Here is a 25,320-nt window from a genome sequence, read left to right as displayed (position 1 = left end):
ATATGCCTATATCAAGAAGGAAACATCCAGTTTAAGCCAGTAGGCAACAAGACAGTCAAGACTGTACTTATAGATTATATACTGATAATTAAATTTTTTAAAAAACCATTATATACTGCTTAGCATGTACCAGGTACTTTTCTATGCGCTGGACTCATTTCGTTCTTGCAATGTTTCTATGCAATAGGCACTGCGGTCATTGTCACCCTCGTGTCATAGATGAGAGGCCCAGGGCAGTTCGGTGAAGTTGGCTGAGGCTACCAGGTGAGCTGCCTGTGCGCCCGGATTCGAGCCTCAGCAGTCTGACTCCTGGGGGCTCGCCCACTGCTACCATGGCACCGCCACGGGGGTCAGCACACCAACCGGAGGAGCAGCCCGTTGAGGACGGAAGGGGAGCAGCATTTACGGAGGGCCCTCTGGATGCAAAGCACCACCCAGTTTACTCTGAGAGACGGATGGGAAACAGACCATGCGCCATGCAGTTAACGAAGGACTCCTTGCACCCCGGGAACTGCGGTCCATATTTTCTTCACTGAAATGAATGATGACACCGGAGTGGACTTGGACGTTAGGAGGACAAGTCCCTAAGTTCTCCGACAACAACGGGCTCATTCCAGCCTGCGTGGCCTGTCACACAGTGAACCCACTGTCAGGACAGACTTCAGGGAAGAGACCGGTCGATGTGCCGCAGACAAGCCTTTGCTATAAAATTATCTGGTTTAATCGCCACCAACATCAGAACTGTAGTACATCGGAGCACGAAATCTGCATGTACAATGACACGTACAAAAAAATGTTCTTTGTGAGGAGCGATTCTCACCAAATCTGACAAACACCGAGAATCATATCTATTTTGGGTTTGAAAGGGAAAAAAAAGGAAATTTCCAAGCTGTCCCCCTTCCCCCCCCTGGCCCCAGTGGCCCTCTGAACACTAATTTGCAAAGGCCTGAAGGGGGGGGGGGGTACCAACATCACGCACTCATTCTCGTTCTCTTAGGGAAGGGGTGAAATTTTAGAAAATGTTTTCCATCATTTATTAGACTGATGTTCCATCCATCTGCATCGTTAGGTTCAGTAGTTACCATGACAATGTGATGCCGACAGCAATCTGACTTGATAGCCAGATGCCAAAATGTGGAAAAATAGGACCAGCTAAGAAAGTGAGAGAAACCGAATTAATGTGCACAAACGAGGACCAACGGGGACACGGCTGAGATGCTGCTGGAAAGGGAATTATGACAAGAAGAGTCAAGTTTCAGTAGAAAAACTTTTGCTCAGTGGAGCTGGGATTGATCTATAATGAGGAAGGAGTCGGACTAGCCGGGATATCGCTCTGAGTGACCCCCAGTGATTCCTGCGGCAGGGCCTGGTGGCACCTCGTGGATGGCAGCGGCGTGTCCTTGGGCCTGACCTTCCCGAGACTCCAGAGCTGCCGTCCTGTGTCCCCGCTGTGGCGTCCTGCTCACCTCGTCTGCTGCTGCCCCAGCTTCTCACCTGATGAAGGCACTTCTGTCGTGAAGCTGATCTTCAGAGACTGGGCTGAGCTGTGTCCTGGGGGACCCTGTCCCCTTGCCTTCCCTGCGCCCAGTGGAGGCAACGGGCAGGACAGCCCTCCTGGGGGCCCCAACACAGCAGAGGGGCCGGAGATTCAGGGAGGAGAGCAACACTGTGCTCCAGGAGACCCCTGGGGTGGGCGGTCAGTCGTCACGGCTGGGTTGGGTAGCGGCGCTGGGCTAGGCGATATGGCCGGCTCAGGTTAGTGGCCGCGGGGAGCTGGAACAGAATCAACGATGCATCGGATCAGAGCCCAAGCGTGACCCCCGGGCTGACGGCTGGTCGGAGCCAGGGCACCCCGAGAGCCCAGAACGCTCCGCTGCATGTGGATTCCCAGGGTAATACGCCCTCATTCACTTCCACCCGGCACCTTCAGCTCTTAAATATGGCAAAAGAAATCCGATTTTATACGGGGGGAGGGGGGCACAAGTGTCCTAGGAGCCGCCAGCGTGCCCCAAGTCACTGAGGGGCAGGGGGCGGAGCTTCTCTCACGGAGCTGCAGGGACCCTCGCCCCCGACAGTGATGGCGCAGGCCCTCCACTGATGTCAGCGCCAGTTGACCCTCGAGTCTCAAGACTTATGAAAGGTCAAGAGCAACACTGATCATTGCAACACTGATCGACCCTCTTCGTGGTGCCCGGCTCGTCACACACACACGTGCTCCATTGAATCCCCATGACTGCTGGGTGAGGTGGCTCCTGCTAAGCCTATTTCACAGATGCAAAAACTGAGACTTCGAGAGGTTAAGTCATTGCTCAAGAACATGGTCACAGCACATGGTCAACGAGGACTATGAACCCGGATCTCCTTCATCCCTAACCTGGGCCAGCCCCCGGCCCTCGGGGCTTCCTCACCTGGGGCACCTGAGATGGGTTGTAGAGAGGAACGGCCCCTGCCGGGGGGGGTGGGGGCAGCAGGGCACCGGGGCTGAAGTAACGCTCAGAGGAAACACCCTGTGACGGAAAAGCACAAAAACGTCTATCAGTCACCGCTTCCCAGATCCCAGGACCAAGGGCTCCCCTGAGTGTCACATTGGCCAAGAGATCAGATGGGTTTCTTTTTTTTTTTTTTTATCCTCACCCGAGGATATTTTTCCATATTTTGTACAGATAGAGTGGGAGGGAGAGAGAGGAAGAGGCAGAGAGAGAGAAACATCGATGTGAAAGGGACACATCGAGTGGCTGCCACCGCACGACCAACCAGGGCCGGGGACAAACTACAACCGAAGTACGTGCCCTTAGCGGGAACCGAACCCAGGTCTCTCTGGACCGCAGGCCGACGCTCTAACCGCTGAGCCAAACCGGCCAGGGCAGATGGGTTTCTTAATAAACCACAGACTCTCGAGCAAACACATGGTTCAAGTGGGCACAGCCCACCCCGGGTCTAGGGCGGCAATGCCGGGACCCAGGTGCGGCTGTCGCTGGAGCACACGAGAAGGAAACCACAGTAAGGTATGTCGATAGCATCACAAAAAGTAATACCTTATTCTTTGAAAGCCTGAAGTCCTACAGGAGTGCTCTAACCAGGCCCCGAGAAATAAAAATGTTCTCCTAGCAATCAGCATGAAATCACACCGGCGTGGACAATGCACCAAGAGTGTGTTGGGGCCCCTGCCGAGGACACTGGAGAACTCTGGCTCCCACTGGGACAGGGAAAGTTGCGCATTGCACCTAAGGAAGCAGGCATGGGCTGCATCGTGTCCCCCCGAAACGTCATATGTTGAAATCCAAATCCCACTACTTCAGAGTGTGTTTGGACATTGGGTCTTTAAAGAGGTGATTAAGGCAAAATGAGGTCATTAGGGCGGGCCCTAAGCCAGCATGACCTGTCCTCGTAAGAAGGGACAGTTTGGACAGACACGCGCAGAGGGAAGACCACGCGAGACTCGGGGAGAAGGCGGCTGTCTGGGAGCCAGGGAGAGAGGCCTCAGGAGAAACCAACCCTGCCGACACCTCGATCTCAGCTCTCTAGACTCAGTGAGGAAACACATTTCCGTCGGTTCAAGTCTCCTAGTCGGTGACCCCTTGTGGCAACCCCGGCAAACTCACAGAGGGGCGCCCCACACATGGCCCGTGAGTGGGCCCAGCCTCGGGCTGCTCACCTGGGGCCCCGAGGGGCCTCCATCCCCGGTGACCTCAGCGACTCCCCCACTGGACGCCGGTCCTTGGACTCCGCCCCCACCTAGAGAGCAAGGTCAGAGCTGTTTGCCTGCGCGGGCTGAGCCCCCCTCCCAGAGAGTGCCCCGGACCGCGGGGAGCACGGAGACCACGGGTGGCCAGAGCACATGCAGCTGCTGTACCTGTGCCCCTGGAGAAGGCGCTGCTGCCCGGCAGAGACTGGGGCTCTGGGAGGGGTGTCAGCGACAGGCCCGAGCCAGCCTGGGGGGGAGATTCTCTGGGGGTCTCCTGCGTAGGGGAGAAAGCAGGGCCGCCCTGGAGTCCACGAGTCCATGTGGGCCTGCTCGGGTTCCTGCAGCACCCACAGGGGCCTCCCCCGCAGCCTGCTGGGGGTTCTCGCCCCAAACTCCATTTCCTTTGTGCACCGCCCCGCCCCACAAGCCCAAATTATCGCTGGCCTTCATCACCTGCCTCCCCCTCGTGCACCCTCTGTCCCTTCGCAAAACCCGTTTCATCCAGATGGGGGAGAGCGGGCGCCAGCCCTGGGCTCCGAGCTGAGGAAGGGCCGGTTACCTCCGAGTCGGGGCTGTCAGAGTCCTCGTCTCCGGAGGGGGACGCGCTGTGGGTGGGCTTCGAGCGAAACCAGCTGAACCAGCCAAAGCCTGAGCCCTGGGGGGAGGGAGTTTGAGGGGCTGTAGGTGCGGTTCTCCCAAGGAATCTGAGAGGAAGGGGACACAGCCAACGCCCAGTCTGCTGGGAAGACAAGATCTGCCCCCACCCATGTCCCCTCCCCATCTACCTTTTCTCTCTGTGCGGTGTTCGCAGAAGACTTTTGATCTGTCTCGTCCGAGGACCCCTCCTCCTCCTTGGCTGAGCCGGTGGAACTCTCGGAAACACTCCGTGCTCTGGGGGTCGGTGGCACCTGGAGTCAGACAAGAACTGACACTGTGTAGCCCCCGACAGGTTACAAGGTACCTTTACTGCACTGCGTCACCTCACCTGACCCGCTCACCACATCCATGTGCTCACTGGGGGTCACACCTTATTGATGTCAAGTAGGGCTTAGCCATGTGGAACGACTTGCCGAAGATCTAGAGCAAAGCCAGAGCCCACCCACGGTTCTCACGTCAGCCCTGAGTCTGGGGGGTTGGATGCTGTGCTCTCTCTCTAGAAGCATCAGTTTTCCGGAACCATACCAAGGCCCAGAGCAGGGGTATGGAATGCTGAAGAGGGCCAGGAAACACCCAGAGACCCGCAGAGCCAAAAGGACCGACCGTGTGACCACCTCCAGACCTACTCCCCCTAGAGGCCATTTCCCAGCAGACTTGCTCAAGGTCACCCGTGAGCAAATGCACCAGAGGGGAGCAAAACACCCCTTTATGTCCGTTTTGTGCAGTAAAATGTACATAGCATAAAGTTTACCCATCTAACCATTTTTAAGTGGACAATTCCATGGCATTTGTATATTCACAATGCCGTACAGCCATCGCCGCTTCTAGAACTTCTAGTAACCTCCACAGAAACTCTGTGTCCATTAAACACTAACTCCCCCCTTCCCTGCCCCGGTAACCTCTACTCTATGTGTTGTCCCACATAAATGGAATCATACAACATTTGTCCTTTTGTGTTATATATCGCACTGTCCAAAAAACCCATAATTGGTACAACCTTGGGAAAATACTTTGGCAATCCATAAGAAAAGCTAATATTGTGTCCGAATGAGTATAGTATCCACCATGTGCCAGACATTGTTCTCGGGGCTGTATGTAGTGATTCGTGTCACCTTTCTCTCTGAAGGTGTCATTGACAGGCCACATTGTATTAGTTTCAGGTGCACAACATGCGGATTTGGCATCTGTAGGTATTGTGAAAACTTAATCTTTACGACAATCCTGTGAGTTAGGTACTATTACCTCCCAGTCCACATGAGGAAACCAAGGCTCAGAAAGGTTACGTAGCCTGTGAAAGGTCACACAGTAGGGAATGGCAGCTAAGGATCCACACTTAGGCGGGCTGGCTCTCTTCTGGGGATTTCTACTAATTAAATAATTCAAGAAAGAGATCAGGGCTTATATACTAGGATGCTCATCATTGTGTTTAATATGTGAGAGGAAAGAAGGGAGGGAGGGAGGACTAAAGGGAGGGAGGGGAAATGGAGGAAGGAAGGAAGGAGAGAGAAAGCGTAGGAAAGAAAGAAAAGAAAAGCAACACGTTGGAAATGTTAAACGATAAACTGAAATGCCCCTTCCCAGGCCTGGCTCTGCAGGGCTCACCCATCGCTCCGGTTTCTAGATGCAGGTGCCTCGCCCTTCCTCGACTGCACTCAGTCCCGTTTCAGGGCCTTTGCTCTCGCCACTCCCTCTGCCTGAACCCTTGTTCCCTAGGTACTTACCTAGTTCATGTAACGCTCCACTCCCACCTCGCTCAAGGCCTCCGCAGGGACACCTGCCCTGCCACCCCGTGAACTAAAATCCCTCCTGCCTACACTTGTTCAGTTTGTCACATCCAGACACGGAAGCACCTTGGGCAGACTGTCCAGTTCCCTGGGCGTCCTCAGCCCCTGTAACTGTGAACCTTGTGAGAACCCAGGATTTATGAACAAATGAGCAAATGAATGAATAAATAATGAATGAATGAATGAATGAATGAATGATGGAGTTTTCATACAATAGATTTTACCACACCAATATTAAAAATCATATTTATGAATGACATGGAAAAATCTCATTTTATAGTGTTAAATAACAAATAGGAACTAAAGCTTCATATACACACGTTCTTAACCATTTAAAAACACATATTTCTGTGTATGTGTGTATATATGTGTGTGTATATATGTATGTGTGTATGTGTGTGTGTATACACACCCCTATATATATATATATGGAAAAAGTATTGATAGAAAATAACCAAAATATTTGACTTTGGGATTATGAGTGATATTTGATTGATTCTTTTTCAAGTTTTCTATCAATAATATACTACTCTTTCCGTTGGAACAAGTCAAGTATAAAAGTTTTTAAGACCCATAGCTGGTCACTATTTGAGAAATTTATGCAATGTGACCCCCCCAACCAGGCAAAGCCGAAGAGCAACTTAAATCTGGGCCAGGGCTGCCCCTGCGGGGGAAGGGAACGTCCATCGACCACTGGACGGACTGGTCCGCTAGGCGGGGTCCCCTCAGCCCTCAGCTCACTGGGCAGGGGGCGCAGCTGCTGTCCACCCTGCTTGGAAAGGACAATCAAGGGAGAAACAGCCGAGCCCTCCAGGGTGGGGCGGGGTGTGGGAGTCAGACAAGCCGACCTGCTGGCCCGCCCCGGGACACAGGCTGGTGGGACGGAGTGTCCGGACTTGGTGTAGGAGGAAGCGAGAAGCCAGGTGCCACCGGAAGGGTCAGCTGGTGCTGCTCGAGGAGGGAGTCTGGATGTGGCTCAGAAACCGGGGCTGGGAAAACCTGAGCTTGGAGGGCCCCCTCTCACCTGGGGTTTGGAAACCACCTCTGGACCGTCAGGATGCTGGACGGGTTCTTGAGACACTGTGTTCTCTCCTGTGGCGCCAACAGAAACAGGAGCTGTGACTTGGGGGTGAGCCTTTCCTGTCTGTCCGCAGGAGGGCGATGGGGACAGTTGGCTTTCCCAACCACCAAGCAGCTGGGCTCCGAGCCCACAGCCTCGAGTGGATCCCAGCCAACATGAGGTCCACTCGCTGGCCCTCAATTCCAGCCGCTGCAGGACAGGCTGCTCACCCCTCCTCCACCCTGAACGCCACGGTCGCTCCTGAGGAGCCCTAGAAGTCGGGCCACAGGACACGGGTCCTCCGCAGCCGTTCCCCCACCTGAGCGTCCTGGCTGGACAGGCCCTTGTCTCAGAAGGTCTCAGAGCTAATCCTCCCGCTGGCCTCCAGCACGTCCCTGCAGACGCTCAGCGTTGCTCACACTCAGCCCTGCTGTCCGAGGCCTGATGGGCCTAAGACACTTGGGACCAGGACAGGAGCCCTCGGACTTCAGTAGCACTTGACTCTCACTGCAGCTCAGGTGCGTGTAGCACTTCCTTCCCTTCCCCACCCTGCAGCCTCTCTCCTAGAAACTGTGGCCCCGGGAGGGCAGGAGGGGCTGCAGTTGGTCTCGCCATGCTTGTCCCCACAGGGAGCTGAGTGGGAGGGAGAGAGCAATCCCCCCAGATGGATGCAGAACACCGGCACCGGGGCTGACACCCAGGAGCCCTCCTTCACGTGCACACCCCCGTCAGGTCTTTGCCAGCTCCCACTGGTCCCTGCCTCTCCCCATCTGCTCCTCCCTCCAGACCTCCTCACCCCAGCTGCCAGCCCAGCACTGGTCTTACCAGACGGCAGGTATGTCCGCTGGGTCTCCTCCCAGGTCCTCCCTCCAGGAGCCTCTGCCGCCGCCACGCTGCCACGGATCCCTGGCAGGTGGGTCTCAGGAACCGCGTAAAGAGGCACCGGGACCCCTGGCTGTCCCAAATCTCCCGCTGGGTAGGAGCCCGGCTGGAGGGGGAGGGGCTGCTGTGGGCTGGACCAGGCCGGGCCCACTGGCTCCACTGTTGGCCACTGGGCTGAGGGGTCCCCAGCAGCTCCTGAGTCACCTTGACGTCCCGAAAGATCCTGGTAGAAAGTGTTTTCTACGGACACAGGGCAAAGAGAAAGAAGTGAGACCTGAGATGTCGCACTGCAGGGCCCAGTCACACCGCGCACAGCCCTTCCCACTCTGGAAAGCAGCCACGGGACAGGCCCCGTGACGTGGCAGCCCTGAGTGCAGTGACAACCACGCACAGCCGCAGTATGACACCGCTCGCTGCTCGTGACTCAGTTTGTACAAGCATTTCCCTCGCCACCTCGCATGATCTCTGAGCCTTAGACCAGTGGTTGGGAGGGCAGAGATCACCACCTGACGGAGTGCCCCGCTTTGTTATGTTCGGGTACACTTCCTCCTTCCAGGGTTTCCTCGTGGGCTCGGGTATGTAAAACTTAGAAAGCTCTCAGTGAACATGTCAACCAGGCCGCAGAAATCCTGCTGGTGAGACGTGTACCGACTGGGCCAAGGTCAGGGGATTGCCGTGGGCGGCTGAGCCATTGCTCTGTCGGGTGACAGGAGACACAGCTGCTTCCTGCAGAAGGGGCCGTTCAGAGACGCCCAGCCAGGCCGTCCTCCAGCCCTTCACCTTCACAGATTCTGCGACATGGCAGCAAAGCCACGACCTGCTCTGTCTGCCTCCCACGTCGCGGCCCCGGAGGAAGAGCCCAAGGCTGGGAAATGGCCAGAAATCAAGAGGTGAGGCCTTGTTCTGACTCCACAATGGGTGCAACTTGGGGGAAGGGCGCAGAATTCACGGGGGGCAGCGTGTGCGGCCCCAGCGCTCGGAGGCATCTGAGGGGAAGGGGCATGAGCTGAATCGCCCTGGAACACAATTCACGTGTACGTGGCAGCTGACAGCTCAGAAATCTGGGCGCTGCCAGTGTCCCCAACACGAAGGTGAAATAGAGGTCATGCACCATCTCTGGCCTCAGGAAATGTATTCAGCTGGGGAGATGGTAGCAACAGAATTGAAACATTAGATAACAATAGGGTTTAACAAGTATTAAAACCTGAACGTGGCCCCGCTTGTGTGGCTCAGACGGTTGAGCATCGTCCCGTGCACTGGGAGGTCACCACTTAGATCCCTGGTCAGGGCACGTGCCCGGGTTGCTGGCTCGATCCCAGGAGGGGGCGTGCAGGAGGCAGCCAGTCGATGTTTCTCTCTCATCTATGTGTCTAACGCTCCCTCTCCCTTCCTCTCTCTGAAATCAGCAAAAACATACTGGAAAAAAAATTGTTTTAACCTGAATGTGAAGCAGAAACTCTAACTATGTGGGAACTCAGAAGAGTCAGGGCGACCGGCCGCAGGGGCTGCAGAGAAGGTGCCCGGACCGAGGCGTCAGACCAACACAAGCAGGAAGACGCTCCAGGAAGGGGGGACAGACATGTTTGAAGTGATGGTGCCTCCTACAGCCAGATCCCCATCAGCTACCTACGCACTCGGCCCCTCAGTTTGGGTACCTGCTGTTCCGCGGGCTCCCGAAATATCTGAGTGAGCAGAGCGGGGATCCCCAGTGTCTCCTGATGCCTTTGGCTATTTGAAATAAAAGAAACTCCTTTAAGCAACACAAATGAAAACGAGAACAGGGAACAATGGTTTAAACACTAAGTCAAGCCTGGCTGGTTTGGCTCAGCAGTTAGGGCGTCAGCCCAGACCAACGTCTCGGGTTTGATTCCGGTCAAGGGCACGTATCTAGGTTTTGGTTCAGTCCCCGGCCCTGGTGGGGGTCGTGCAGGAGGCAACCAGTCGATGTGTCTCTCTCACATCAATGTTTCTCTCTCTCTCTCCCTCCCGCTCTATCTGAAGATAAATGGGGAAAAAAATATCCTCAGGTGAGGATTTAAAAAAAATAAACTAAGTCAAAAAAGAAACCAGAGGGAATGACAAGCGGAGGAACCTCAGCAGGATGCTGGGGGCGGGCGGGGATGTCAGGAGGGGGTTGCAGCCCCAGCCCTTCCTGCCTCCCCGTCTGCTCAGAGCAGGGCCCAGGGCCCAGGGCACTCCCGGACCAGCGCAGGCCACACGTGCAGGGAGTAAGGGCTGTGGTGCCTTACAAGCCCCCCCCCCCCCCCCCCCCCCCCGGTCCCTTCTCAGAGGGAGTGAGGGAGAGAACAGGGGGGAAACCCTACCCGGTGATGCTTGGAATTACCACCGGCAGCTTTGCAATTGTCGGAACACAAAGAAAAGTCCCAGGAAATCTTTTAAGCAAATGTCCTACATCACATGAAAGTAACACTGTGATCCATTGTTCCCGGCAGCGAGGTGAAGCTGTAATCGTCCTGGAACGGATTTTCTGGGGCCGCAGACAGGGTGGCAGGAAGGATTTGGGAAAGAGCCCCACCATCTCACCAGCAAACACAGGAAGAGGCTCGGGCCCAGGAGAGGCAGTGCCGGGAAGCTGAGTGCCACCCCTTCCCAGGTCAGGCCGGGCCTCATGGGTGATAGGGTCCCATGGCCCTCCTTGGGGCGGGGACTTGCCAGGGTCAGTGCCTGCGTCCTCTGTGTCCCGGGGGCCCGGGGGCCCGGAGGGAGACTGCGGCCTGCACCTGACCCCCTGCTGCCTCACTCCCCCTGCACCTGACCCCTGTCGCCTCACTCCCCCTGCACCTGACCCCTGCCGCCTCACTCCCCCTGCACCTGAACCCCTGCCGCCTCACTCCCCCTGCACCTGACCCCTGCCGCCTCACTCCCCCTGCACCTGACCCTCTGCCGCCTCACTCCCCCTGCACCTGACCCTCTGCCGCCTCACTCCCCCTGCACCTCACCCCTGCCGCCTCACTCCCCCTGCACCTCACCCCTGCCACCTCACTCCCCCTGCACCTCACCCCTGCCGCCTCACTCCCCCTGCACCTGACCCCTGCCTCCTCACTCCCCCTGCACCTGACCCCTGCCTCCTCACTCCCCCTGCACCTGACCCCTGCCTCCTCACTCCCCCTGCACCTGACCCCTGCCGCCTCACTCCCCCTGCACCTGACCCCTGCCGCCTCACTCCCCCTGCACCTGACCCCTGCCTCCTCACTCCCCCTGCACCTGACCCCTGCCGCCTCACTCCCCCTGCACCTGACCCCTGCCGCCTCACTCCCCCTGCACCTGACCCCTGCCGCCTCACTCACCCTGCACCTGACCCCTGCCGCCTCACTCACCCTGCACCTGACCCCCTGCTGCCTCACTCCCCCTGCACCTGACCCCCTGCGGCCTCACTCCCCCTGCACCTGACCCCCTGCTGCCTCACTCCCCCTGCACCTGACACCGCTGCCTCACTCACCACCAGCTCTTTGTGCTGCTCCCGCAGGCTCCGGAGCCAGTCTGGCTCCAGGTCCCTCCCTCCGCGGCGTCTCTCCGTCACCAGAGGATCTGACAGCTTGAGTTTCTCTGCGAGCTGTGCCAGGTGTCCAGACAGGTCGGAGCAGAAAGCAGGGGAAGGAGACAGAGGGAGGGAAGTAAGAGAGGGAAAGAAAATGGGGACAGATGCAATAAGGGAAAAGGAGAACATGCCCTAACCCACTTGTAAATTAGATTATAACGCCTAATCCAGAGAGAGCGAATCCAGCAGATATCTTCCCAAAATGGCAACACACCTAAGCAATTAACCCACCCTGGTGTTAAATACTAAGTGAAATATGGGAAGCTGTTACCTGGCTGTATGTCCCTGCAAAGCTCCACGTCCCACAAGTGCCTCCCAAGCTCCCGCGCTCATGGGACCACCTGGGACCTTGTTACAACGCTAATTCTGATGCCCGAAGTCTAGGTGGAGCCTGAGATTCTGCATCCCTAACAAGCTCCCAGGTGACACCCATGCAGCCTGGTCCAGGGACTACTTTGTATCGCAGGACTCGATTCTGTTATTGTTTCAAAACTTTCCTGCTCCTCCCTCTGGGTCCCTGAGCTCACCGCCGAGATCGTCCTGTTGGTGGAAATCTCTGGAAAGGGGGCTCAGCACCACCGACTTTATTGGTCACAGAGCCCGGCACTCGGGCCTGGTCTGAAGCAGAGCGAACACTGAGGGGTGCCTTTTTCTTCATTTAATTGGAACAGCTTTGTGCCTGATTGTTTTCTTCCCCAGGAACTAAAAGTTGATTTGTTTTGTTTTGTTTTTAAGCATATCCCATACATGATAAAGTAGTCCGTGCATTTAAAAGCATGTTAATAAGGGGGAGTTCCTGTTTTAATCACTAAAACATATTCCCTAAGCCCTGCTTTTATAATTAGAATGTTTCACCCGAACATGCAGTTTTCAATATCAGGAAAGCAGATGCGAGAACGAATGCCTAGCATTGCAAACACCTGGCTCCCAGTGCCCCATCCTGTGCCCCTCGCCCACAGCCTCCTTCCTCGCACAGTGTCAGGCCTCGGCTTATCACACCCGGGCATGCACGCACGGTCAAAGACAGCACGGGCGCCTGTTTAGAGCAGGCTCAAAGGAGGTGAAATGTGGGTCTAAGCTGCTTTGCAGTCGCCCGCTCTGAAAGCTGAAGATAAAGCATCTGCGGAGAACCCTTTGAGAAGCTCACCTTGATGAGCTCCCCCAGCAGCACGGGGTGACTGCTCCCGCCTTGGCTGAGGAGGGCCGTGCCAATGGCCTCACAGTAATGCAAGGCCTGGGACGCAAGGCCGTAGTCTGCCAGCCGGGAAGCGTAAAGGAGCTTGTATACCTGCAAAGAGGAACAGGGCCAGTGACGGGTCCGCCCAGGCAGGAACAGGAAGAGAGGAATGTAGATAAGACTTCTTGGAAGTCAGCTGACTGCCAGCTTCCTCTCACTCTGGCATCTAAACCTCAGAGGGCTCTGTGCCATCTGGGGCATTCTGTCTGTGCAGCTCCTAGAGAAAGGGATGGAAGTCACATCCACTCAGTCTCCCTAGGCCCGGGTCACCATGGAAATGCAGCCTATCCCTGGGAAACCGGTGTCCGTGGCACACAGGACCAGGCGCCAGGGGGACACATAGAAGGAGAAGGAACCGCGCTGGTGCAGGGTTCGAAAGCCCAGGGAGCATGCAGACAGCTGAGGGTGAGCAGTCACAGATGCACACAGGGCGGGGCGGACAGGCACGAGGCTTGGGAGTCAGACAGACCCGAACACTGGCTAGTCACTCACCTCTCTGTGCCTGTCTCAACACAAGTGAGGATGCTCACACTATCTACCCATTGGTTGTGTACGTTTTAAATCAGATCATCCATGCAAAGTACTTAGAACAAATGCTATGCAGGAGACATGAGTCGGTAGCTCTGAGCCTCAGTTTCCCCTTCTGCGAAAGGGGGGTAGTCACGTCGGCGTCGCGGGATTAGAAATAACATTCTAGAAGTATAGTCGCCCAGCGCCAGGCACGGAGAGCACGTTCACTGAAACTAGCTAATCTCCTTGCCACCAGCCCAGAGCCCATGACAGCTGGCTGGTTCCAGAAGGGAAAGGAAGCGAGACGGAGGCCTGCACCCCAAGGAGCTGGTCAGGGAGGCTTTTCTGGACAAGCGAGTCCTTGGGAAAACTCTGAAAGAAGATAGCAATAGGGTCGTTCTTCTGTGTACAGTAATTCATTCATTTTCAAGGTTTTGCTTGCTTTGTGTTCCAGGTTGTGCTGTGTACGTGTGTGTGCACATGTGTGCATGTGTGTGTGCACACACGTGTGTGTGCATCTATACGTGTGTGTGTGCATCTGTGCATGTGTGTGCATGTGTGCGTGCGTGCGTGCATCTGTGCGTGTGTGTGTGCGCGTGTGTGCATGGGTGCACATGGGTGTCGCTGTCACTGGATCACCCAAAGCAGCACTGAAGGGGTCTTTATGAACTGAAAGTGACAACAGGACATCAAGCAGAAGTTGGGAGGACAGGCTAGCACCTGTGTAGGACAAGCCACTCAGCACAGCAGAAGCCCTGGGGGCAAGAAGAAGGTGAGGACCAAGGAGGAGCAGGGAGGAAATCCAGCATTAGAAGACAGAGGAGCCCCAGAGAGGCCGGAGAGGCCGGTCAGCCCAGGAGCGGGCACAGGGCCAGCAGCCCACCCCTGCAGCTGGCTGCCCAGCCAGGACCCGGCAGGATCCGCATCACCGGGAACCAGGCAGGAACCTCCAGCAGAGGCCCCTGCAGCTGGCTGCCCAGCCAGGACCCCGGCAGGGTCCCCATTACCAGTAACCAGGCGGGAACCTCCAGCAGACGCCCCTGCAGCTGGCTGCCCAGCCAGGACCCCGGCAGGGTCCCCATCACCAGGAACCAGGCGGGAACCTCCTGCAGACGCCCCTGCAGCTGGCTGCCCAGCCAGGACCCCGGCAGGGTCCCCATCACCAGGAACCAGGCGGGAACCTCCAGCAGAGGCCCCTGCAGCTGGCTGCCCAGCCAGGACCCCGGCAGGGTCCCCATCACCAGAACCTCCAGCAGAGGTCCCTGCAGCTCTCTGCTTTCGTATCTCAAAGTGCAGAGGTTGAGGGATCTAGACAGAGATGCTAACCCTTCCCACACTCACGCTAACCAGGACAAGGTGGAAGGAGACCCAGCCCAGCTAGTACGCGCCGCAGAGCAGAGCGGAAATCCCAGCTGCCCGCAGCCGCCGCCTCAGCTCAGGGGCCGGCCGCGGGGGTCAGTTACCTGGAACGACGGGATGAAGGACTGGGGGCGGCCCAGCATCTGGCAGTACTCGAAGATTTCCGTCCTCTGGATCGCCTCAGTGGTGGCAAATTTCAAGAACTCCTGACTGAACCCAGGGAATAACAATACAAGAGATTGGGGCAGGAGGGTTCAATCCTAGGAGACAGGTGGACACAGCCGCACCCATCCGTGGCAGTTTCTGGCCTGGAGAGGAAAGAGACCTGGGCCCCAGAGTGAAGGCTGCTCCCCCTCTGCTCCACCTCTGCTCCAGGGGGAGGAACAGACAGCCCTCACCAGCCCCCAGGAACGGGGGGGGGGGGGTCAGACCCAGGTGGAGCAGGCCGCTCTCCCTCCCACTGGGCCGAGCACTGGGTCCTCCTCCGAAACACCCTGGAAGCTCACCTGAGTGCCCTGAAAGCCTAGTGCACCTGTCACAGGCCACGCCCAGCCTGAGCCAAAGGGCACCAGAGAGGGAGCCATGTGACGGTCCAGGAGCAATGAACACAGCCGCACGGCAGGGACAGGGAGCACTGTCGGGCAGAAACTCAATGACGGGCCCTACGCTGGGTGTTCATGCCCCCAGTGGGGAAGCAGGTTGGATGACTGTGACCTCAAGGGCCATCAGAGTCCTTCGTGCCCCAAATCACTCCTTCAACAGCTTGCCACAGTCACCAGGGCCACCCCTGGGGTTACAATCCTATCCCCAGACATTTCCTGTATGACATAAACATAGCAGGGACACGTATTAACCCGCATACTCTGACTGTCCCGTTGGGCACAGATGGGCTTCTCTGACAAGCTACCCACGTGCCACCAGCCCAGGGCCTGACAACAGGCAACAAGACGTGTGTTTCTATAGTTGCAGCCAGTTTGGTGCAGCAGTTAAAAGTCAAGTCCAGCTTGACCCCAAACCAGCTGTGCTATCTTAGACAAGGTGCTTAACCTCTCTGTGCCTTGGTTTCCCACCCCATAAAGATAAAATAACATTTTCTCCATAGGGTGAGTGTAATGATGGAAGGAATAGTGCAAATAAAATGAGTGGCGCGTGTAAGAGCTCGGGAGACCTTAATCATTACAAGGACAGGGAGAAAGAGGCCCAGAACGGGAAGGGCCAGGGAGCGAACGGGTCTTTCATTCATTTTTTCACTGTCTAGGGGGCTTATTAAAGTCCTCCTGTGTGCAAAGCCTGAGGTTACAGCCAACAGAGAATAAGTGAAAAGTGGAACTTTGAGTAGCTTATGCACCAAGAGAGTAGGGGTGTAGGAGCTCAACATAAATTTCTTCCACTTTCCAGTTTTGCCCAGGGCTGCCTAACACAGAGCTGCAAGGTGCTCACACTAAATTTAGTGAGAGACCGTCCTTGGTCATGGAGCCAGGGCGCCACCAAGTGGCCACAGGCACACAACACAATACAAAGGCACCAGCTCCCACCAAAGGCCCCCTGGCGATGTGGTGTGGCACCTGCTGGGCATCTCCTTGCCCAGACCCGTGCAGAAAACAATCCCAGAGCAGAGACCAGTGGCAGTTAAAATTCGCACAAGAAAATGGGAAATGGAGCCGTGCAACCCCACAAGGGCTCAAGCAACCCCCTAGAAAACACCCTTCCCCTTTGCCTTGCCCCAGATCACGTACCTGTGGCTACTGCCCAGCAGGGCCAGGTGGTCTGTCTTCACAGTGTAGTGGCCGAAGGGCACATGAGCCATGACGTAGCAGAAGTGAGCTGCCTCCACCAGCCCCTTCCCAGCTGCAGGAGGACAAGCCCCAGTCATGAACACGCCCATGCGGGTGCCCATCCACGGGTGGAATGGACACAGATGAAGAGTGGGCTCAGAAGTCAGAGGGGAGAAGCCTCACAGACCCCAAGCCCCACTCAGTCCCTCCCCCACCACGTTTCTGGCCTCAGACATTACATTTCCATTCTCTTCAGCCAGAATAAGGCACTATTTCACCTGCTCCCTAATGGATTTTTCATTAGGGGTTTTCTAAGCATTTCAGTCCTTCCTGAGGGTGAGAAGTGAGTAGACGTGTCTACACCTGAGCAAAATAGTGGACCATTGGGAGGAACAGTTATTAAACCGGGCTTCTGGGGGCACTAACGCACTGCCTGCCACAATCAAACAATAGAAGGCTTGCCCAGTGCTCATGAAAATCACGTTAATTACCAAACCATGCCCAGGTTTAAAATGTCCTCCCATGCAATTTCCATCACCTCACAACTGAGTTCATTCGAGTAGGTAAAGCACCCAGCACAGCGCCTGGCACCCAAGAAGAGCTCAACCAACGTCCGTCTCCCTTTGTGCCCGGCTGCTGGGTGCCCCGCCCTCTGGCGGGCACAACCTCGCAGAGCTATTTTCAGTTGAACAGAGCAGTATTTCAGAGTCCCACAAAGAGAACCATGGTTTCTCCACGTTCCACCCTTGGCCAAACCTGAGAGCCGCTGATCGGAAACGCTCACTAGCCCCTCAGTGTAGATAAGGCCATGATCCCAGAGAGAGGCTAGAAATAAAGACTCCATGACCAGCCAGGGTAGTTCGGGGACAACAGAATTTCCTCTCTGGCTGAGCGGGGTCCCTGCGGGACTGACGCAGCAGGAGACCTGCCCCGTCCTAACTCATCCTCGGGGAAGTGTGAGCAAGATGCGGATCTCCTGCTGCGGGGCCCCGACAGCCGCGGAACCCAGGCTCGAGCCCGGCTTGCCACAGGAACTCTGGGAAACGGGGAGGCAAGAAGGACACTCCTCTCCCTGGAGTTCCTGTCCCCACGCCAGAGGCTCCTGGGTCAGAGGCAAGCTGGAGGTTTGGGCCCGGGCCCTGAACAGAACCTGAGAACCTCCGCACGGGATCTGCCGGGTCTGGGCTACCCTAGAGGGGAGGAGGAGACGACGCTGGCCTCCGCTTACCCAGGGTGTCCCCCATGGTGACGATCGCACGCTGGTGCAGCTCCGGGTCCCCGCCCTGATTCGACAGAATCACAGCCAAGTGAGGCCTCCAGTCTCCCCACTGCTTGTCCCCACAACACTGAAAAGCAGCAGAGAGAAATGAAGGTTTACTGAATAAAGTGGCAGTGGCCAGCATGGAGGTAGGGAAGGTGGTTGTCTATGTCCTGGTTTGGAGGAGTTCTGGGAACGCCCACTACACGGCCTGCAATGCTGCCTTGTTGATTAACTCTATTTAAAAAAGCAGAACCCCGAGAACAATGGATAGGCAGACAGACGTGTACACATCCGCATCCGCATACACAGGGATAAGACAGATAAATAAAGTGACACTGTTAGTCACCAAGTTGCAAAAGTCTTGCTGGTGCCCCCGTTCCAAGTAACTAGGGACAAAATGAAAATAAAACTCTGATGTTTCCAAGGGAGAAGGAAGATCAAACATCCTGGGTTCACGAGGAGAAGAGCCCACGTTAGCCAGTTAGAAGTCAGGAGAACACCGGGCTCCTTAATACCTTACAAATGGCTGTTTTCTGGTTTCACAAAGCCCTCTCACACACATCGCCTTATTTGATCTTCGCAACAACCCTATGAAATCCAATTTCTATCTCCACTTGGAGAATGCAAAACCCAAGCAAGTGGCCCAGCCAGCACTGAACCCCTTCATTCCCAGCCAAGGGCTACGTCCCCTCCTTCTGGTGACAATGCAGGGGCAGATGATCTCCAGCAGGGGGCAGGAGAGTATAAACAAAGACATGGAAGTAGGGCCAAGTCCCACACAAATGGTGCTTTTCCTACCATGTGGCCCTAGGGCCACCCTTCTCCTGAATGAAGGGGAATTTCAGGGCAGGACACATCAATAAAGAAACAACATACTGTCACAGAAATAACATGGGCCCTGGGTTCAGCTGGCGTCTTGCCTCTTACTAGCTGTGTGACCTTGAGCAAGTTTCTTAATGTGTTTAAACCATTGTTTCTTCATCTTGTAAATGGAGATCAGAATTTCTACCTTAAAGGGTTATTGTTGATAATAAAATAAGATGGCTATGTAAAGCACACAGCATAGCGCTTGACACTTGGTTTGCACTTTATAAATTAGATGTAGGTGTAAAGACACACACACGCACGCTCAGCGAAGAAAAGAGGTGATTTGCAGACCGGCCTGTCTTCCATTTGTTACTTCAAGTGGGTGAGCAGGAGACTGACAATAATAGCTAAGATGTGGAGGTCAAAACAATTCACAACTGCTTGGTCTTTGTAATTATCCCGAGGAACAAAAGATGCTTTATCCGACTCCATTTCACAGTTATTCTTGTGTATCTGGGTAACGCAGTGTGAATGAGAAGGCTAATAATAATAAGTCACAATACTAAGAGCAGCTCTCGCTTACTGCTCTGACCACGAGCCACACCCTGTGCTAGGCGTCTCTCCTAGGGACAGCCACAGGCCTCGGGTACTATTATTATCCCTGTCTTATGGGAGCCAGGCCCCTTCTTGCTGGAACTAAAGAGACCAGCAAAAGAAAAGCTTTTTCTAAAAATAACAAAAACTTAGAAGTCATTCTTCTGTCTCCTCCACAAGTGATTTTTAAAAACCACTGTAAAGCAGATCTGTGGAGAGAGAGAGGCATACAGAGATGCAAAGAGAGAGAGATACAGAGAGACAAAGAGATAGAGACAGATAGATAGAAAGACAGAGAAATAGAGAGAGACAGACAGAGAGATACAGAGACAGAGATGCAGAGAGAGACAGAAAGACAGAGAGATAGAGATGGAGAGAGAGAGACAGAGAGAGACAGAGATAGAGAGACAGAAAGACAGAGATGCAGAGAGAGACAGAGACAGAGATACAGGAGACAGAGATGCAGAGAGAGAGAGACAGATATAGAGATGCAGAGAGAGACAGAGATAGAGATACAGGAGACAGAGATGCAGAGAAAGACAGAGAGATAGAGATGGAGAGAGAGAGACAGAGATACAGAGAGAGACAGAGATAGAGATACAGAAAGACAGAGATGCAGAGAGAGAGAGACAGATGTAAAGATGCAGAGAGAGACAGAGATAGAGACACAGGAGACAGAGATGCAGAGAGAGACAGAGATAGAGACACAGGAGACAGAGATGCAGAGAGAGACAGAAAGACAGAGAGATAGAGATGGAGAGAGACAGAGATACAGAGAGAGACAGAGATAGAGAGACAGAAAGACAGAGATGCAGAGAGAGAGAGACAGATGTAGAGATGCAGAGAGAGACAGAGATAGAGACACAGGAGACAGAGATGCAGAGAGAGACAGAAAGACAGAGACATAGAGATGGAGAGAGAGAGACAGAAAGACAGAGATGCAGAGAGAGAGAGACAGATGTAGAGATGCAGAGAGAGACAGAGATAGAGACACAGGAGACAGAGATGCAGAGAGAGACAGAGATAGAGACACAGGAGACAGAGATGCAGAGAGAGACAGAAAGACAGAGAGATAGAGATGGAGAGAGACAGAGATACAGAGAGAGACAGAGATAGAGAGACAGAAAGACAGAGATGCAGAGAGAGAGAGACAGATGTAGAGATGCAGAGAGAGACAGAGATAGAGACACAGGAGACAGAGATGCAGAGAGAGACAGAGATAGAGAGACAGAAAGACAGAGATGCAGAGAGAGAGAGACAGATGTAGAGATGCAGAGAGAGACAGAGATAGAGACACAGGAGACAGAGATGCAGAGAGAGCACATTACCTAACTTCAACCAGCCAAGCATAGTGGTTGGTTGATGTGTTCAGATGTCCGCTCTCCTTTAATTTTTACAACAGCTCTACTGGTTAGGCATCCAAACGCCCACAAGCATGAGAACCTGAGGCTCTGAGGTGAAGGAACAAGGTCAAGGTCACACAGCAGCGAGGAGCAGAGTCTAGGTCACACCTGTGCGACAAGCCCACGGCCGTTTCCCAGTGGCCGTGCTTTTTCCCACTACGCAGCTCACTGCACGGAACCAAGTCCAGCTTTCACCGATGCTACGATGCTAGGAAACTCTCGGACCCGGGATCAGGTGCGGCATCGGCACGTCAGTTTCCTCGCCCGCCCGGAGGGAGGACCGGTGAGCTAACCCTCCCCCCTACTGTGGCCGCGAGGCCCAGGGACCACACGCCGCATCGTCCCCACTTTCCAAGGCGGGAGGCGATTTCACCGCCCAGCACAGGCACCGGGCAGGACCCTGAGCCCCGCTGGTTTGACGGTGGGCACAAAAGTCACCATTGCCCTTTTCTTTGTGTGGCATTGTGCACAAGCAATAAGAAAAATAAAAAAGCAAAAGCAGGAGGTCCATTTTCACGACAGCTAGGTGTCAGCAGAAACAAACCTGGAAAGGCTGCCACGGGGCGGAGTCACAGAGGAGCCCTGGGGGAGCAGAGAGCGGCCCAGGGAGAGGACCCCACATCTCCGCTGGCTGGGGAGGAGCCCTGGGGGGAGCAGAGAGCGGCCCAGGGAGAGGACCCCACATCTCCGCTGGCTGGGGAGGAGCCCTGGGGGAGCAGAGAGCAGCCCAGCGAGAGGACCCCACGGCCGTCTCTGCTGGCTGGGGAGGAGCCACACTGCACAGACCACGGAAACTCCAGGGCGGGCGGGGACGCCAGGTGGCCCGAGCGTGGCCCGGGCCCCTCCCGCACAGACCTCCCCTAAATACCTGGACCAGAGAAGACTCGGCCTGTGTACAGGAACAAGCAGAGTCTGTACAAATATGCTACAACGATCAAGGGAGAGAGGTGACATAAAAAAAATGAATGGAGGGTAGAAAGAACATTCACCAGAAAAAAAAAAAAAGTTATCATAAAACAAAGACTTGTCACCAAATATTTCATCATGAACTTAAGTAAATAATACAAAAATGTCTGTGAAGCAAGGAACTAAAGCTGAGTTCTAAGTGCTCAGGAAAGAGGTGGTGGGAACAGGAGGTAAATGTGACCTGCAGAGACCAGGGAGAAAAATCAAAGAAACGAGGACAAACACTAAAAGAACATAAAAGCTAAAGGACATTGATGAAAACACAATAAGGGACATGCAGGGCGGAAATTAAGAAAGCAGAAATAAAACCAGTAAAAAGTTGTTTAAATTAAAGAGAAAATTATATATACTGTGTATGGTTCATATATGTATGAAATGTGTATAAATGGAGTTCCTGAAAAGAAAACCAAAATAATGGAACAAAACAAATATTGAAAGATATAATTCAAGAAAATTTTTCTGAACTGTAAGATATGAATACACATAGTAAAAGATCATGTTGTGTCCCAAGAAAAAAAAAAACTGACCCAGGCCATCAACCAAGATGTATCCTAGTTATTGGACTTCAAAGATAAGGAAGGAATACTTGGAGCAAAAAGAGCAAGTCTCTTAAAATGGGGAAATCATCCAGCTGGCCTCAGACGTCTCCCGAGCCAGGATCCAACTCTAGACAAGGTGTTAAATCTGGGATGTCCAGCTCTGAAGGGTCAAGGTGCAGTGGAGGCTAAGAGAGTAGCCTGTGGAAGGCTGGAGAAGTCTCTCGTTATTCAACAAGGCAGCAGCTGTGCTATTGGGAAAAGCGCAGGTCTTTGGAGTCAGACAGACCTGGCCCATCCTGACTCCACTGCTCACTAGCTCAGTGACTGTGGGTCATTTCCCACCTGTGCACCTTGGTTTTCACGTCTGCAGAACAGGGGCAGTAATTCCTGCCTCCGTGCAGTACATGAAATATTAGGCACCATCAAAGTCTTAGTACGTGCTAGGTGATTCCCAAACAGTTACTCTGATGTCTGATCTCCAGAGCCACCCCCTCCGTTCCAGAGCAGTCCCCACCCGCTATGCCCTGGGAGTGCTGGGGTGCTGGACTTCCGTCACAAAGGGTACCGTGGCTGCTTGTGGGATCCTCCCCGACATGAGCTGGAAGAGGGTCTGCAGAGGGTCGTTGAGCGCCAGCGTGCTGGTGAAGCTGTGGAGAGAGGGGCCGTCAGCGGGGACCAAGCCGAGAGCGCCTTCAGCCCCTTGCCAGTGACGCCCAGGCCTCGTGTGTATTTCACTGGGTTTGGGCAGCTGCTTTTAGAGCAAGAGTTTCTCTTTGCTTTTTGGTTGGGCCTTTGTCACAACCCACTTTTGGAGGACTTCCCCCATCATGGAGGTGACCCACCAACATTTCGGAGAGCCCTGGAGAGTCCCAGCAGTGAACCCAAACCGCTTCCCTGTGGGCCCCTCCTTTCCAGCCCCCTCAACTCCTACTCATCCGCAGCAGCCCTCTGCGCCAAGCCCACAGCTCTCAGCGCCCTTTTCTGGCTCATCTCCAGCCTGGGTCTGGAGTGCTTCTACTAAGCCCTAAAATAGCCATTTCCATTGACCAGAGCCTCGGACAGAGATCAGCAATGGTTCTGGTGAGGACAAACCAGGGAATATGCGTAACAGCGAAGTGATCAATTCCACAGCTGATACGAGATTTAAGCGTACTTCTCAGAAAGATACTTCCCACCACTCTCCGGGCGCCATGGAAAACCAATGGCAAAATCCTGTAGCCGAGCTGGATGCTACAGTGTGGGGTGGGGGGATACTCGTTCCCAAAACCTGAAGGAGAATCATCCTGAACCCCGCCTGTTACTTCACGGTGCCCTTGCCTCGCAGGCTGGGGGCACGTGTCCCAATGAGGCTCTGGCGCCCTTGGCCACGCCAGTCCCTGAACGGAACGAGGTGCACAGTGGTGGCACCAGCCCCGGGGAGCCTGAGGGTTAGCGTGATGAAGAGACCCCTCGGAGGCCTCGGGAAGAACCAGCTCCCCGGAGGCACGGCAGCATTAGCCTCACAGACTGAACTTGGAGCAGCGTGTCCATCATCTTGGCCAACTCTGCTCACAGGACACAGGCCAGTTTAAGTACAAGTGGAGCTAAGGGGGCAGCTTCACAGCTTTGAGCAACGTCACAAGATGAGCATCGTGAGGTATCATCCTTCTAACTGTCTGACCCAAGCCTGCTTCCTTGGGAGGCCCCCTCCCCGCCCGCCCCTGCCCCACATCTGTCCCATGGATGCTAACGCAGCCTAAAGGACTTACTCAGAGACCCTCACCAGCAGCCCTCCACCTACTGCCTCCAGCGCATCCTGATTCTCCTTTGCTGGTCCATCTGCCTCATTCGTAACTCCTGGCTGTGTGCTCACCTGCACCCCATCTCATCCTGCTTTGGGCGTTTGTCCTGGTCCACCTGGCACCCGGATCTTGGTGTGCCAGCATGGTTTCCGACTAAACATACCCCTTCAGCCTCATCAACCCCCACTGCCCTGGATGCAGACTTGGGATCTAATTCCCAGTCCCATAAACCCCTTTCCTGCCACCGCTCACGGTGCTACCCCACATCCCTACCTTCTCAGCACCCACGTCTCCACCGCAAGACTGAGCAGGAGGCGTGCACTGACGCTCGGTCCGCAGGTCCAGTCAGTTCCCCATAAGTGACCATTCCTATCCCCCTCTGATGGAGCTGCCTAGAACCGCTCCTCCCAAAGAAAGAAGGCTCCCACGAGGTAGAACCCACTTACTTTTTTGGAAACCCTGACTCTGGGAAATGTTACTAAAATGTTCTATTCAGCTTCGCAGGTGGAAAGAAAGTGTCTGTGTCTAGATCATAAGAGGCTGGATAAGAGAAAGGATACATCTGGCTCGGAAAAGGGAAACTGGAAAGATGCCTGGAGCGTGGGGCTTCTCCACGCATCTTACACTTCTCCCCGCTGCCCCACACACACATTTGGGGGATGCCTCTCTGCTCCAGTGGTCTCCATTGCAAGGCCCCAGCTCACCCGCTCATGACCCAGTTGTAGGTCCTCGGGTCCATCTTGCTGGACAGGAACAAAGCGTGGCCCCACAGATGGTTCTTCATGGCCCACTCCAAGGCTTCCTGAAAACAAAGCATCACATTCAGTGTCCCCTCCCCCGCTCCGTGCCGGGTGCCACTGGCCCTGCGCAGGTGGGGCTTCCGCAGGGACAGAGCCTCACACGTGGAGTGGACTTCCACCAGCTCGTGTTCTGTGCCGCCCCTTTCTCCAGCCTCCACTTGGTCAAATTCCAGTGTGCGATTTCATCCGCTCCCCCAAACACAGCTTCCCCCAGACACAGCTTCCCCCAGACACAGCTTCCCCCAGACACAGCTTCCCCCAGACACAGCTTCCCCCAGACACAGCTTCCCCCAGACACAGCTTCCCCCAGACACAGCTTCCCCCAGACACAGCTTCCCCCAAACACAGCTTCCCCCAAACACAGCTTCCCCCAGACACAGCTTCCGGGTCGCCTAGCACAAGCCGCAGTTACATGATACTGCTCTGAGCCTGAGCACCAGCAATGAGAGCAGCACCTCTCCCCGAGGGCTGAGTCCCAAAATACCAGGAGCGAGATGGCACAGTTGCCCTCCGTACCCATGGGTTCATCCACATGCCCAGGGTCAACCACCTCATGCACTGCAGCAGGGGAAACCGGTACCACCTCTAACAAGGCAAGGTGTTACCATCTACCGAAATCAGACCATCTGCCCTTTGACCCAACACCCTACTGCTAGAACTT

General features: G+C 54.9%; 1 protein-coding gene across 3 annotated transcripts in view; it reads right to left on the bottom strand.

Moving 5' to 3' along the window:
* Positions 1 to 1,647: 1,647 nt before the first annotated feature.
* Positions 1,648 to 25,320, bottom strand: part of LOC118637516 (protein transport protein Sec16B-like) — a 33,979-nt gene continuing 10,306 nt past the window's right edge. Inside the window, exons 10-25 of one of the 3 annotated variants that reach the window (XM_036273012.1) lie at positions 24,564 to 24,661; positions 22,644 to 22,725; positions 17,737 to 17,854; positions 16,470 to 16,581; positions 14,838 to 14,943; positions 12,775 to 12,915; positions 11,529 to 11,642; positions 9,724 to 9,796; positions 8,012 to 8,308; positions 7,151 to 7,218; positions 4,471 to 4,593; positions 4,245 to 4,340; positions 3,854 to 3,896; positions 3,656 to 3,735; positions 2,409 to 2,507; positions 1,648 to 1,773 (exon numbers count right to left, since the gene is read on the bottom strand). In XM_036273012.1, coding sequence (XP_036128905.1) covers positions 1,705 to 1,773; positions 2,409 to 2,507; positions 3,656 to 3,735; positions 3,854 to 3,896; positions 4,245 to 4,340; positions 4,471 to 4,593; positions 7,151 to 7,218; positions 8,012 to 8,308; positions 9,724 to 9,796; positions 11,529 to 11,642; positions 12,775 to 12,915; positions 14,838 to 14,943; positions 16,470 to 16,581; positions 17,737 to 17,854; positions 22,644 to 22,725; positions 24,564 to 24,661 — 1,719 coding nt within the window. In that variant the 3' untranslated portion in view covers positions 1,648 to 1,704. Of the gene's footprint in view, positions 1,774 to 2,408; positions 2,508 to 3,522; positions 3,736 to 3,853; positions 3,960 to 4,244; positions 4,341 to 4,449; positions 4,594 to 7,150; positions 7,219 to 8,011; positions 8,309 to 9,723; positions 9,797 to 11,528; positions 11,643 to 12,774; positions 12,916 to 14,837; positions 14,944 to 16,469; positions 16,582 to 17,736; positions 17,855 to 22,643; positions 22,726 to 24,563; positions 24,662 to 25,320 lie in introns of those variants that run through there. The other 2 variants (XM_036273011.1, XM_036273013.1) reach the window with 2 other exon arrangements.

The sequence above is a fragment of the Molossus molossus genome, unplaced genomic scaffold (genome assembly GCF_014108415.1).
Source record: "Molossus molossus isolate mMolMol1 unplaced genomic scaffold, mMolMol1.p scaffold_m16_p_20, whole genome shotgun sequence".
NCBI classification, from domain to species: Eukaryota; Metazoa; Chordata; class Mammalia; order Chiroptera; family Molossidae; genus Molossus; species Molossus molossus.
The sequence above is the reverse complement of the archived record's forward strand: the minus strand, read 5'-3'. Positions and strand labels throughout refer to the sequence as shown.